The 15407-nt window shown below is 39.9% G+C and overlaps 1 protein-coding gene across 1 annotated transcript; it reads left to right on the top strand.

Annotated features, from left to right (window-relative positions):
• The first annotated feature begins 253 nt into the window (after window positions 1-253).
• LOC308562254 (CDK2-associated and cullin domain-containing protein 1-like) lies at window positions 254-15172 on the top strand. Its single transcript, XM_081148186.1, has 6 exons — window positions 254-343; window positions 2397-2497; window positions 5730-5818; window positions 8469-8607; window positions 14225-14268; window positions 14666-15172. Exons 1-6 carry the CDS (start codon window positions 302-304, stop codon window positions 14704-14706), a joined length of 456 nt encoding a protein of 151 aa, XP_081004312.1. The 5' UTR covers window positions 254-301; the 3' UTR covers window positions 14707-15172.
• Window positions 15173-15407: the final 235 nt, after the last annotated feature.

Here is a 15407-nt window from a genome sequence, read left to right as displayed (position 1 = left end):
CCCAGTTGCTTCATAGGTAAAAGTGGAGATAACATTCAATTTGCAGGCATTTAGGGGGACTAAGAAAAATAAAAAACACTAGTGTATCCCGAACGGGTAAGTACTGCATGTGGAGGCCCAATTAGAAGTAAGGAGAGTTCCCTACATGAATTCTAAGCTTGTAGAAAGAGCCATTTGCATTTTAGACTGACAGAAGGTCTGTAGGCCTGGTTTCCCGGAATTACTACATTTATGTTCTTTCTCACAGGCCAGCCCTCCAGATCTCTATATTGAAAGATTTAATATAGCTCTTGGACAGTGTATGGGAGCATTGCAGAGCATTGTGCCTCTTTTCATTTATATGGTAAGTTAGAGCTTGGTTTACTGGTCTAAGCATCAAGAGCGAAGCATGTTCTGTTTTTCTTTTGCTATATGTTATGGTGGAAATGGAAATTAATCTATTTTAGGAATGTTTGAAAGTGTTGCCATAGAAGAATTATTTACCCCTTTTCTGTTTTAAAGTTCCATAAATAATATTGCTATATACACAATTAGGCATGAATGTCAGCAGTAACCTGTTGAGCATTTATTTTATTTCTGCCATATGGAAGATATTGTGCTTGGAAAATAAAGATGTATAAGAAAGATTTCTTGTCCTCAGAAAAAGAATTAAGACGTGTATCTAAAAATGTGAAGTATGATAAATGCCAAGTAAGTCATTTCATAAAAAAATGGAACGACAAAATTTACTTGCGTTCTGATGATTTCTTCCACTTGGAGAATTATGCCTCGAGTATAATTTGTGGTCTGTTGACTTTGTCGATTAGTCCCTCTTCCCTTTAAATATATCAAGTTGCAGAATCTTAATGTCAGTGTTCCTGTCAAGTGGAGGGGCTCGTTATCCCAATGGAGTGAAGCCATCATCCCAGTTCCTCTTTGCTTATTAGATTAGGGACTGGGGTGTGTAGGTTGATCCTGTATTCTATAGCATAGAGATTGCTGTATGTCTTATACCCATCTTCAAAATGATTTATTTATGCTCCATAAGATATACTTCACTGAAAAAAAACCAAAACAACTAGAAAAAAGCCATACAAAACGGAACACTGGGAGAAATTTCCATTATCACCAGGGGCCATTATTTAAGTAATTTATGGAAGATACTTACAGTTGAAAAATACGCAGTTAAAAATAATGACGTGTTATGTTATTTTAGAGAAAAATCGTTCCCAAGAGACATTATGTGGAAAAGTAAGATGCAGAGCAGGGTGTAATATTTCTCCATTAGCAAGTGTGTTTTCTTCTGGAAAAAAGCATATCCACATATGCAAGCAAGCTTTTAGGAAGAATATACAGAAGTTTTCCCAGTGTAGGGTGGGACCTTTTGGAACGGGACAGAGGGCCTGCCGTGGGACAGTTCTTTTTATTGTATAACCTTTTGCATGGTTTTAATTTTTAACCATGTACATGTTATTTTTATAATTTTTTAAAGAGAAAAAAAAAGTTGTGTTAAGAATTAAGAGAATCAGCAACTTGTTAACATTCCTCTTTGCGTTTTCCGTTCCTGTACATTGAGTTAACATTTAAACATGAACAAATTCAATTGTTTTGACTTATCAGTAATTCTAATCAGGATGCTTCTGGCTGCCAGAAACAGAAGACCAGATTCAAAGCGATTTAAGTAAATAAGGGAAAGCATTAGCTCTTACAGCAAAATCCAGATATAAGGCAGTCTCCAGTTTGGCCGAATCTGTGGTCTAACAGTGCTGCCAAGGACTCGGGTTTTCGTCTCTGCTGTGTACAACATCTGATTCACCTGTTCTCCGCACAATGCTGAGATGACTGTCAGATACTTTTCATTCAAGCCTCGCTTTCTCTCAGCCTTATGGGGCTGCCGTGGGTCACGCGTGTCCCTTTGAACCAGACTCTCTCTCAGGGAATACCACAAGCTGAGTGACTTACACTAAGCGCTGGAGTGGAGTGTATGTTGGGGCCCAGCCAGTGCACGTTCGCCTCCTGCTTTCAGCCTAGATCACGGATAAATGGGAACTTTTCTTAGTGATACCCGGTGCTGCCTTTAGATGATCCGGTATTTTTAAAGGTCATATTAAGTGCCTCACACAGTGGGTTCTGTGTGTCTGTCCATCATCCCTCTCTAGGTCATGCCAGGTATCTCCCCCTTGTTCTTTTGGAGGTGTATGGTTCATGGCATTTTATCTTTATGTACTTTTAACCCCATGCCAGAAAGACATGTAAATAGGATGGGGCTTTCTTTTGTTGCTTGGTGTTGGGTTTTTATGTTTTGATTGATGCTTTTATGAATTGTTTCCTAAAATAATTTATTTTTAGTGTTTCAGTTTTAGACTAATCATTTCCTCTAATTGATTCACTGAAGAATAATTTATTTTCCTTTTCAGAATAAGTTTTACATCGAAACGAAGCTTAACAGAGACTTAAAAGATGACCTTATAAAGCTGTTTATGGAACATTGCAGAAAAGCACATTTACAGCCTACTGCGTGAGTAATTCACCTTGCTGGGGTGAGAGAACACCAGCAGTGATGTGCATAGTTTTTGGTCAGCGAGCACTGGCACATAAACCCCAGTGTTGGCGTCTTCTGAATCATGCTGCAGAAGGTGTTGAAGCCCAGTTCTGTAGAGGGGGCCTGAGGAGTTGAAAGTGTGACTTGGAGGTCACCTCGTGAGCTGGGAGCTGCTCAGCCACGTTCCCGGACAGTGCGTGATACTTGCTGCCTTTCCCTCCTCTGACAATGGGGGACATAGCAAGTGAGGGGTGTGCCCCTAACTTTGTTACTGGTAACTCTAGGAGGAGCCCAGTGTGATATCTTTGAAGCAGTAGCACAGAATCCTCTCTGATGTTTACTCTTTGATGCAAAAACACTTCCCCTCTGGCTCTGGCGTTTATTAACTGCATCTCAGGGCAGTTTCTTACCCTCTGGTCCTGTTTTCTCTTCTGTGAATTGGGATTAGTAAAATGTTTAACGTGGTTATTATGTAGATTAGTAAGTAAGTGGAGCATAATGCCAAATTCAGTTTTTCCTTTCCCCCCATTCCCAGGCCCCTGCCCCCTTACAGTAGGCGGCATCTTATACCTTTCCTAAAGGAATACACCTCTCCAAGTGAAATGTAGGAGTCCCCTACAACCTAATGTGTCAGCAGTCATTAAAAGCTCATATTTTATGCAGTAAATCATCAAGTCATGTTTTAGAATTTGGCACATTTTGGATTTGCAGTAATTTTTGCTTTTCTAATAGTCATAGTTTCTACCACAATGAACTTTTACTGGAATTTACAAAAGAATTGTTGTAAGCTTGACCACAAACTCTTTCATTTTTGAGTGTAAATAAAGGGAAGGAATATTAAACATTGGGCCAATTTATTTTAGAAAGGCAGGGTTTTCAAGTAATACTGTAGATGAAGATAATATATTTCATTATGTCCTCAAGAGATTCCAGAATCATCCTGGAGATCTAGAATCTTGGGAGTATGCCTTTTTAAAAAAAGGCTTTCCAGATGCTTACAGATATTTTTAAATACGATCTTGTGAGGTATCCCAACTATTAATTATAACCACTTAAGTATTATCTCTGATGTCGACATTGTCCTTGTTTTCATTGTAAAAGAAAATACAGCATTTTGGAGTTTTTCCTGTTAAAATTCTTTAGACCAGTGCTGTCATTTGGTAGAAAAGCATATTTACTATGTAAATATGTTTTTATATTTGTCAGTAATTTGGAAATCAATTTTATTGGGTGTATGCAAAGAAAATATTCAGAGAGAATCCAGATTTAGTGAGAGAAAACATAAACGGATTACTTCTTCCTTTCGTTTATTATAGAATCTGATTTTTAATAAACATTACACTTAAAGGTGGATATATCTTTTCTTTTTCAAGTAAACTGAAAAGGCCCTTAAGCTTTTGTAAGTTGGATAAAACTGAACATATGAGATATTTGTTAAGCAGTTACCAGGCACTGTGACTATTCTGTAACTGCCAGTTTGTACTTCATAGCCTCTTCCCCCTTTCCACCCGGTCTCCCCCAGCTACCCTCCCATCTGGCAACCTTCAGTTGGACTTATTGGAGGTCAAGACAATTGGTCAAAAGTAGGGAGAGGGAATAATAGAGTATGGGTTTCGAGTGCCTGTTGATATTAGAGAGAACCTTGAGTTGGAAGAGACTCTCTTAGAACCTAAAATTTAAAATTTCAGTTTTAAACATTATATTTTTAAAGTATTTTCTGGAGTGCTCAAATTAGCATTTGTCTCCTTAAAATTTCTCTATGCTATTTATAATTGTAACTATCTACTGATGATAAAATCCAAAGGATAAACTTGAACAATGCACTTTTAGCTTTCATGTAAATTCGAGTGTAACTCACAGTGTATGTTTGAAACTGTAAAGTCATTGTTGGCCAAGTGAGATGGCGTTTCCATTTTTAAAAAGACACCGACAGAAGAAAACAGCCTGTCCAATTTGACAAGCCAAGTTATGCCAAGTTTATGGAGTATTTTGGTTAATAAATTTCAGATCTTTGAGAGAGAAATTAAAAATGAACTGTTTTGAGTCAGTAGTATCTATTGTACCCACTAAATGGAATTTGTTTGTTGAAAGAGACATGGACAGATGAAAACAGCCTGTCCAATGTGACAAGCCTAGCATACAGTAAAATTATGCCAAGTTTTATGGAGTATTTTGGTTAGTAAATTGCAGGTCTTTGAGAGAGAAATTAAAAATGAGCTGCTTTGCCCGGCCAGGCGTGGCTCAGCGGTTGAGCATCGACCTAGGATCTAGGAGATCGGGGTTCGATTCCCGGTCAGGGCACATGCCCGGGTTGCGGGCTCGGCAGCCAGTCAATGACTCATCATTGATGTTTCTCTCTCTCTCTCCCCCTCCTTTCCTCTCTCTGAAATCAATAAAGATAGGTTAAAAAAAAATTTTTTAAAAAAAGAACTGTTTTGAGTCAGTAGTATCTGTTGTACCCACTAAATAATGGAATTTATTTGTATTTGTTAATGATGTTATCTAGAGAAATTATTTCTATCCATTTAAAAATGTTCTAATAAAGTTTTTGTTCGGCAGTAGATAACCTAAAAGAAAGCTGGCTCTGTTGTCAGGTTCAGCCAGGGTCCTGCAGTTCCCAGTCATGGGAGTGAGAAGGGTGAGCGAGCAGGGTCTCCCTGCTGTTATCCTGAGTAAGAGAAAACACACACACAGCTGTAGCATTTGGGAAAGTCACATTGACTCAGAAAGTCAGCCTGACTCTGACTGCAGCTACTGACATTACCAATAACGTGTCTTTCAGAGAAATCCCAAGAGCCTCAAATATAGTGATCTGGGGGAGAGAGAAATGGTTGAGAGAATTAGAGAACATTTTACCCCCAAATGTAAGTCTTTTGAGTCATGAGCATAACGGGAAGCACTTTTGGCTTCCTAAGTACCATGAACACCATTGCTTTTAGAAAGCTGTCCTTGTTTTCAGAGCCGCCGTGGACTGAGTAGTTTCCATTAGTGTGTCCGAAGCCTGTACGTGTTTACTTGCTGGACTGAGCTCTGTTGCACTGGATTTAAAGGCAGCCTTCACTGAATCAGTTCTTGGGTTGTCCTCTTGGGGTGCTTTTTTCTTGCACTTGTTTACCCTTCTATCTTTGGGAGAAATAGTAATAGAAAGAAAAACCTGGACAGTAAATGTTGCATCATTTTTATGTCCCCGTTTTTCTTCTTTTTTCAGCTTTACTTTTAGAAGCCCAGTCAACACATTTCAGGTCACACCTTCAACTATGGCAAATATCGTGCAAGGCCTGTATACTCTCAGACCAGGTAAATTGTACATCATTCCTTTGGGGTTGGACTGTTTGTTTGTGGTAGTTCCGGCCCTACCCAAGAAACAGTGTTTCTCTGTGTGTTTTCTGAGCCCTAATGGTATTTGGGTTGGTTATGGCAAAAAAAATTGAGTAGATACTCATTGTGAAATGTAAGCTCAGGACTCAGGTGGAATTCTCTCTATTCTAGTGAAAACCAACTTGTTTAGGAAACACAAAAAAGAGTTTGTAGGATACACTTCTGGTAAAATTGACTCTCGCGTCTGGCATTAATCTTTGTCTTTTTTTGTTGCGGAGCCTCCTTCAGTTCTGCCCACACTGCGGGCGCTGTGCACAGGCGCACACGCTCGTGACGCATTCACGATGCCGTCTTCTCAGGCTTGTTGAGTAACTTGCAAGCAGTCCGTTGGGGGTCTTAGAAGGTATCCCCCTTGGGAAAGGGGGACTACTTTAATAACCTTTTTGTGAAATTCTTTTGTCATTTGAAGATGGAGTGAAATAAAACCTGATCTAAATTGCTTAACACAATACCTGATAATATAATAAGCTTACTAACCTTAAGGTATTACGGTACACTTGGGTCCAGTGGTTATTTTACTTTAATTGGTGGCTTGATTGTTTGCTAAATTTAAAAGATCCGTCAGAATTTAACTTGCTAAAAATGGAAATTTGGTGAAAACTGTAGTAGGAGTAGAGTGTGATGTAAATGCTTCTTTCTCAGGCTACTTTAAACAGTGGCTTCAGTACTCAGATTCAGTGTTACTTAAATTTGGTCGGGTCTCGCTCTATTCATAAAATTTAAACAAATTATCTGTATAAAGTAATTATTTATATAAAGTAGCAAAATATTTTATTTCATGTTTCCAATAAGCTGATGTTTCTCTTTTTGTAGTTTCTCAGAATTTTGAATTTCATTTTACTAAATGTGATGAAATGGCTCATGGATTTTGCTTTTAGTGCTAGGTGATGAATGATTTATTTTATTTTATTTTATTTTATTTTATTTTATTTTATTTTATTTTATTTTATTTTATTTTATTTTATTTTGGAAGGCATCCAAGTGCAGTTTGACAAATTTCTAAATTCTGCCTCCCAAGTAGGCAGCTTTAACATAAAAGCTCTGGCTTTTATCATAAATAACGAATTGCAGACTAAAAGTAATCAGGGGAGAAACACTCAGAGATACATGTTCATCTAAATGCTGTTGTTCTAAGGTTGAGCTCTTAGGTAGGATTCGTGCTACTTGTGAAGAGTCTGTATTTACGAATTGTCCTTTTGCAAAGGCAAACCTTTTGTAACCATTGGCATTTTCTGAGATACTGTTAAACGTATTTTGACATTTACACATCTCACCCATTGTGTTCCTGGTTTGTTAAAGCAGTTTTATTCACCTGAAAGATTAAGGTTAAAATATTTTAAAACTTGAATTTTAAATGTAAAAGTTTCTTTCATTGCAGTGAATCTCACGTGCTGATCTTTGTATAGTGAATGCATCTGAATCAGCCAAGAAGGTTTTCTAAACTCTAGATTCCTGGGCCCTAATCCTTGGAGATCCTGATGACTTAATATTTTAAGTGTGTTTTCATTTGGTCTTTAGAAACTCAGCTTAAAAATAGTTGCCCTTCATTTAATACACTTTTTTTGTTTCTTTATCTTTATTTTAATCACTGCTTGGAGTTCCATAAAACGGCAGGTCTGGTTGGCGGCTCACACCGATTGGTTGTGGTCCCCGGAGCACTGTTCCGAGGCTCTTTCCACACCCTGTTTGAGCTGAGCGAGGTGGAGGGACACGATTGAGGGCATTTTGCCATGAGTTTGTTCAGGGCTGAGTGAGGTGGCCCTTGTGTCATTTTCAGTCCTTATTTTTTTTTTGCCATTTCTAACTTGGCTGTTCTCCTGTTGATTTTTTTTTTTTTTTTTAACTTACCAATGACCCAGCATTGCACAGCATTAGCGTAAATTTTTTCAAATTTATAATTATATTTACCTAAGATTACAATTTTTAAATTGAGCTCACTGGAATAAATAGAGCATTGACATTTTATGGTTTTTGATATGCACAGCTAAGATGTTTTCAAAGAGTGAAAATTTGAAAGGGCCAGATTAATAGACTCCAAAAGGGTAGCAGTGCTCACAGGCAGGGCCACCAGCAAGGGAGGCGGGTGCTGGTTCCCGCACACCCCTGCTACAGGTGGGCATTAGTTACAGTTACAGGTCAGTGAGCGGGGGGGGGGGGGGGGATTGTGTTTATTTTAGCCTGAGTTTGCATAAATATTAACAAGGCTTTTATTCTGTTTTTCTTATAAATTATTCAGTCCTGTCTTTCACTTATCTGGTCTTAGTGATTTGTAAAAATGCTTTATAATAAAGATACTAATTCACCTTTGATGCAAATATTTCCTTCCCTCATATTTAGAATTTTTGATAAGGCCCACTTAAAAATCTCTAGAGATTTTCATTAAATTTTGTTATATCGGTAAAATGTAAAGGCATCTGTTTTCTTTACACTGTAAATTCTTTTTAGAAAGGAAATTTAACCTCTTGTATCTTCTTTATCAGAATAAAATTGCACTTAAGTTTGGTTTAATATATATTTAATTTAATTTGTCTATATGATTTTCTTAAAGAATCTTTTCCTTCCCTCACAGAGTGGGTTCAGATGGCTCCAACTCTATTTTCTAAATTTATTCCAAACATTCTCCCTCCGGCGGTGGAATCTGAACTTTCTGAATATGCTGCTCAAGATCAGAAACTTCAGAGAGAACTTATACAGAATGGTCTTATGAGGCAAGTTTTATTTTCTTTTGTGACAAAATATGTCCAGTTTGTGGAAAGGAAGGCACCTGGCTCCTCATTTGGCATAGTTGTGACCACAGTAGTAGGCGGATCATTGACTCACTTTTCTTGCTGGGACTGGGGAGAGACATTCACTTCCATAGATTTTGAGGCCAAATTAAGTCTCAGGATATTGGTCTTGACCTAGATCACTGGTACCAAGTCTCTAGTTTCAGTACAGGTTAAGAAGTAAAACAGCTGACTTGTTGGCCCATGGATTGGCTTTCCCCCCCGTTTTTTCCTGGTGGCACCTCTGTTCGTATGGCAGTGGGGGCACTGAGTTATCAGTCCACTGGCCACTTGCCCCGCTCACCATCAGGTCCCACTGGAAAGGCTCCGTGATGCTCAGTGGGTAGATAGGCCTGGCTTTCTTGTAGCAAGTGAGGGAGGGAAAGGCCATGGGAAATGGGAGCACGCAGACAGCTAGTTCTTCTCTGATGTCCAGTGGTCACGTGTTTCCTGACATTAACTGTAATGTCCCTAACAGCAGTATTATTTTTATACACAGAATGAGGCCATTTCATGCCATAGTAGTTTTACTTAATCATTTTTGAAGAACTAAAGTATTTGTGTGGTTCAAAAATGAAAGTGATATACATTGAAAATAAAAAATATACACTGAGAAGTTTTTTCCTCACCTGCCTTTCCATCTACTCCCACCCCGTTAGGTAATAAATTTTTAAGTTTCTTGTGATTCCTTCCAGTGTTTTTCTTAATATATAGATACAAGCAAATACAATGTATTTTCTTATTTTTATTCAACTCTTACACATCCTATCGTGTAGATCTACTACACCTTGTTTAACCAGTCCCCAGTAGATGGCAACTGGATTATTTCCAATCTTTTGCTATTACCCAGACTGCTGCAATCAATAGCCTTGTCCGTGCGTAATTCTATACCTGCTGCAGGTATATCTGGAGAGTAAAGTCCCATAAGTGGGATTGCTGGGTCAAGAGTAAATGCAGTTGTAATTTTGACTAATATTGCCCAATTGCCCTCCATAGGGGATTGTGTCATTTTGCACGTGCCCAGCAGAGTCTGAACGTACCTGTTCTCCGTGGCCTTCCATGTAGAGTCTGTTGTTAAACCTTTGTATTTTGCCACTCTAGCAGGTGAAACATAATTACTCAGAGTTGGTTTAATTTGCATTTCTTGTTATGAGTGAGGCAGAGCCTATTTTCACGTTCGTATATTTCTTTTCCTGTAAACTGCCTGTTCATGCCCTGGACTCATTTTTCTATTGGTGGTCAGTGTTTTTTTTAATCTTAGTTTCTAGGTGCTCTTTCTGTAGTATAGAGATTGATGCTTTGCCTGAGAGAAGACAGTTATTTTTTTTCCAGTTTGTTTTTTGACTTTACTTTTGGTGTTGGTTTTTCTTTTTAATTTTAAGTCATGTAGAAGTTTTTATTTTTGTATAACTAACTTTGTCAGGTGTTTTTCTGGCTTTTTAATTTGAATTATAGTTAAAAGTGTTTCCTTAAAACTTTAAAAAATACATGTGGAATAATCTGAGTATACTTTTTATGTTTCCCCCCCCTATAAATGTAGGAGAAAAATCACCATAAATTTGAAGTCTTTATGCTTTTATTCATGTTTTATTTGAATGTTTGCTTTTAATTTAGAGATGAACTTATTGGTGTCTTTAGAAAACAAACAGCCTTCTGAAAACTTTTTATTTCTATGATGCAGTTGAGGAAGTTAGCTCGTGTGGATTTCTCTGAACACCTTGAATTCACCTTTCCGAGCAGTGTGGGCAACTTTTTAAACACCTCCAGAGACATTCCCTAACCCTAATTTTGGAATTGGAATAAGACAGCAGGGTGCAGGACTGCTTGGTGCTGTATAGTAGCTCTTATGTAAAATTTGCTTGGGGTGAGTGACTGACTCCATAAATAGCTTCATGTAACATTGCCCTGGTACATGGACTAACATGGACTGTTCTGCCAAGGCCAACACATTCAGGGTTTGGGTATAAATTGGATTTTTTCTTTCTCTTAGTGGAATTCTTTCGTATGCCTTCTGCCTGAAATTTAAAACGTTAGTATTCCAAGAGGTGATAACATTAAAATGTTTTATTTTACAAACTGAATTGGGCATTTCTAGAATTAAGTTGGCAGTTTATTATACATTTACTGTGAAGATTAAGGTCTGCCTCATAAGTTATTCTGCTAAGTGCTTAGCACAGAGAAGGCCCTTCCCAAGCTGACATTCTTGGACTCACTCGCCTCACTGCTGAGCTGGCCCATCCCGAGCAGAAAGGATGCGCAGCACCATCCACGCGGCCGCTGGGATAAAGTCAGCCTGTGCTTCCGGCTCTCGTTCCACGTTCTGCCCGGCCAGCTTTGATGCCTTCCTTGATCAGTATTTGGCTAGAATTGTTTTAGAAGAAATGGTGTCCACTGATGCAAATATAAAAATAAAAATTGGGAATATAGTACAGGCTGTCTAACAAGAATTCTATTACTGGCTGTTCTGATATGAGCAGTCATTTTATGGTTTATGCCTAACCAACCACATGATTCCTTTCAGCTTTGCAAACTATTTTTTCATTTAAGATTATGTTCCACTTACACGATGTACGGAGTCCTGAGTAGGCAGTTCACAGCTTTAATGTGGACGGCACAGAGTAAGTCTTTGAAGTATTTTGAAATCGTGTGAATGTTGTCAAATATATCCTCTTTTGCATTTAATGGACACATCCTCATTTGAGCTGAGTTTATGCGAAATATCTTCAGGTGCATGGAAATACAATGTGGACTTATTTCAAAGCTACAATTAACATATAAGCTAAGAGCGACATTTTCCTTTTTCTGTTACCTGCATAATTGAATTGCTTATTGTCAGGGAAGGCAGGTTGGAGTTCGGTGTTGTCAGACTGCATTATGGAAGATGAGCTCATCTGGAAACTTCTAACGTGCATGCCCTGAGGCGGAACATCTCACTCAAACCAGCCTGGGGTCCTCTTCAGAGCGAGTGCCAGATAGCTTTCAAGGGCAAATGAAATGTTCTTTCTGAGGAATTGGTGCCTGGGTTTCTGAACCCAAATAGAACCTTGTAGGGCGGGGGTACTGTTGGTCTTCAGCTGAGGGGGTTCCTCTAGATCGGGGCTTTTCCCTTCAGCAGCAGGGCCTGGTTTGGAGCGCCGCTTGCAGCTTTCCCTGCCGCATTCGTTGGCTGATCTTTGGCAGCCTTCGCGTACGCCGTGTGCACGGCCGCTTCCTGTCTCCTGTCCTCACTTCTGTTTTTCTCCTGTTATTTTTGGCATCTTCAGTTATTTGGCATTTGGGGGTTGGGAATGCAGGTTGTCTGTAGAAGTTGAGGCTCCATATCTCAAATCCTACATTTTCCTTTTGATCAGTGTTAACTTGTTTCAGAATGTTCGGTGAATGCTGCTGTGATGATATCCTGTAAATAGTGCTCATGTAAGATGCTCAGCTGGCTTTGCGCAGGTGCAGTGTTCACAGTAGAGATGTTCAAAAAGTGGCCTTAGAACTTCTGTTTCGAGTCCTTTAACTGCGTGAGGCTAGTTCATGCTAAAAGTTGAGCATGTTTTTCTCTTAAGTGCCCTGCCAAGAACAAACCCTTTCAAGGCCATTTGCTGTGTTCTCTCTCTGCGTCGTTAAGACTCCTCTCACCCAGCCCAGCAAGAGGCTTCTTTCCTCATCTTGAGCAAAACCAGAGAAATAAAGTGGGAAATTTTGGTCATCTGGAAGATTATTCAAAAGCAGAAAATAATTATTTGAGCTAGCATTTTAATCATCTGTAGAGGCCGTTTATGAATTTATTCACTAATTTGTTAATTTAGCAAATACTTATTTTCTACTATGTGCTCGATACTGTTCTAGGTACTGGGGGAACAAGGGAGCAAAGTTCCTGTTTTTATGGAGCTTGTGCTTGAGTGTAGGGAGATAAATAATAAACATGTGAACAGTTTATTTCAAATAATAATAAGTGTTCTGAGGAAATGAAACTGTGTGTGGGATAGAGAACGGGTGACCAGGGCATTTTGAGGGGCTATTCATGCTAACTTGGTAATGTCGTGCCTCCCGAGGAGAAGGCCTCCAGCCAGGGAGTTGGTGATCAGGAGATAGCCACTGGTCGACTAAGTGAAGAATATTGCAGGCAGGGTTAAGTACGTACAGAAGTGCTAACGTGTCCAAGGGACGGAAAGAAAGCCAGAGTGGCTTGGGTGTAGTGACCAGAGGTAGATAGGATGGAGAGGCAGACGGAGCCGCATCTCACAGGACCAGGGAAATGAATTTGAACTGATTTGTAGTTGTAGTGGAAACCCAGTGAAAGGCTTTAATCAGAGGCATGAACTAATCTTATTTATGCTTTTACATAAGATCACTCTGGCTTTTGTCTGGACTAATAGTAAGACTCTTGCAGTTGTGTAGGGGAGGGATGATAGTATCTTGAATTGGGGTTTTTGCTGTGGAGTAGGTGAGGGGTGGTTTATTTTGGATTTTGTTTGGGGGTAAATGCTCCAGAGAGAGGGAAAGAGAGGAATCAAGGGTGAGCTAGGGCTCTGGTCTGAGGAATTGGGTGGATATTCATTTATTGAGTAAGACTGGGGAAGGAGTGGGGGTGGCGTGGAGTCAGCGGTATTCCTTCTGGCCATGGTACATTGGTGGTGTGTATAAATTATCCAGGTGGCAGTGGTCATGGGGCAGTTGATCTGTGTCTGAAGTGCAAGGGAGGAAATATCAGAGCAGGAGATAGAAGTCTGGGGCCCACTGGCGTGTGAATTTGAATTGATTTTTAACTGTAATGGAAATCCACGAAACCCACTCAAGTATTTCAAGTCACAGGACTGGTGTGATCACTGTTCTAGACAAAGGAGACTATACAAGGGAGAGAAAGGCGACCGAGGACGGAGTGTTGGCCAGATGAACAGGCTAGTGAGTTGGGCGTTACTACTCATGGTTCGGGCATTTTAGTCACTTGTCTGAATTATTGTCTGGGAAACTAGAGACACAAAAATAGCATTTATGGGTAGCATAGGTCCTAATCAGACCTGTTCTCTCACCTCTAAAGTGGAACCAGGACTTCTTTGGTGTTTGAAGGTAAACTGGGTAATGTAGGGAAAGGTTTGTGTTCTTCTGCAAGAAGCGTGTTCACGTTCATTCTAAGGAGAGCCTGAGACTTTCAGAGCTTGAGCAGTTTTCCGTTTCTTAGGGTAAGATTTTAAGTTACCCTTCGTAGTTCAGACTTGGAGTTTGCCCTGGTGCAAGGTCATTAGGCACGTTGGCAGCAGAGCCCAGGGCAGTCTTCAAAGATAGACAGTCTGAGCTGTTTCTAGAACCTAGCGTAAACCGTCTTCATGGATAACCCCTCCTTCATTTAATAGCTTTCTATATTTAAAAGAACACCTTTTAGCTAAGAATATCAGTTTGTAAATGACTCAGTTACTGTGCAATCTAATGTCTGTTTCACAATTTAAGGCTGTTGGGTTAGCATGGAAATGCCTGCTGCACTTCCATCATCAGCTGTGCGGTTCATTTCTCCTGTTGGTACGTGGAGGTGTCAGTCAGCTCTGTTGACTCACTTTTCCTTTTTGATCCGCAGAGCTGCCCAGTCCCGGAAGAGAGCTGGAGATGAGTTGGCTTATAGTAAGTAATAAGGTTCCTTACCGTCTGTGGGGGTTGTGGTGTAGATAGCCACCGGCAGTGACCGTGCAGCAAGTATGATGATCCCCACAGTGTTCTTGATGGCGGGCTCATCGGGACTGTGTGTGATTGAGGACAGACTGTTCTGTGAGTTGCGGCCGATCTAAGGTCCAGTGGGTGGTGGTGGCTCTCAGGCAGTTGTCAGGATGCTGCCAGTGACTCAGTCTCAGTTCCTGATGACCTGGCCCCCTTTCACCTTTCACTCCACTCAAAACCACTTTTTAAAAAATCTCCTTTTTGCGATTGGGAGAGGGGTAGGAATATGTGTTAAATAGGTTCCTACCATGATCCAGTGCCGCCTGCTATTCATACCTTTTCCTGTTCCGATGATTTTTTTCAGACAGCTCCTCAGCATGTGCGAGTTCCAGAGGCTACAGATAGTGAATGTGTTGAATGTACTTTCCTTGCTGCCACAAGGACACACTGGAGCTGCAGAGATTGTATTCCGAGCACAGTGGGTCCTGCACGCGGGCACTGTCACAAAGCTGTTCTTGGAAGAGGATGTCAGACGTCTTACTTTGATTTGTAATTTTAAAAAACAAAAAACTAACAAACAAAAAAACTGTCAGTTGCTGCTAGACTTGGGGATGATTTTGAAATGGGACAATCTTTTAATGAATCTCTCTATAGATTCCGTGAGGAACAGGCATCTTGAAAGGTGACCATTGCTAAGTGAAATCGGGCGGCCCAAACCAGCAGCTTCCTCCAAAAATATAGGAGCAGGAGAATTTTTTTAAGCACTGTTTTATTCATTTGTGGACTTGGCGCTCGGCATATTGGTTTCACACATCAAGATACCTTTTGCTTTAAAATCAAGCAGATCATTACAATACAGTATTTTTCACCCATAACTAAAAGAAGCCCCTTGAAAAGAGTTGGTCTTTGTTTAGCATTAGAAAGTCTCGTGAAAGGAAAATGCTAACTCTGCTTTTGCTCTACCTTTCCCCCCATTAGTCCACAACCTTTTTCTACTCTGTGCCTTGAGCTTTGTGCACTTTGCAACTCTGTGTCCATGTCAAACTCACAAATGCCTCCTGGAAAAGCTTACGGTATCATGGACTAACCCGCCAAGATGCCACCAG

This window comes from Miniopterus schreibersii (genome assembly GCF_964146895.1).
Source record: "Miniopterus schreibersii genome assembly, chromosome: 10".
Taxonomy (NCBI): domain Eukaryota; kingdom Metazoa; phylum Chordata; class Mammalia; order Chiroptera; family Miniopteridae; genus Miniopterus; species Miniopterus schreibersii.
Note: the sequence above shows the minus strand (reverse complement) of the source record. Positions and strands in the feature narration are given on the sequence as shown.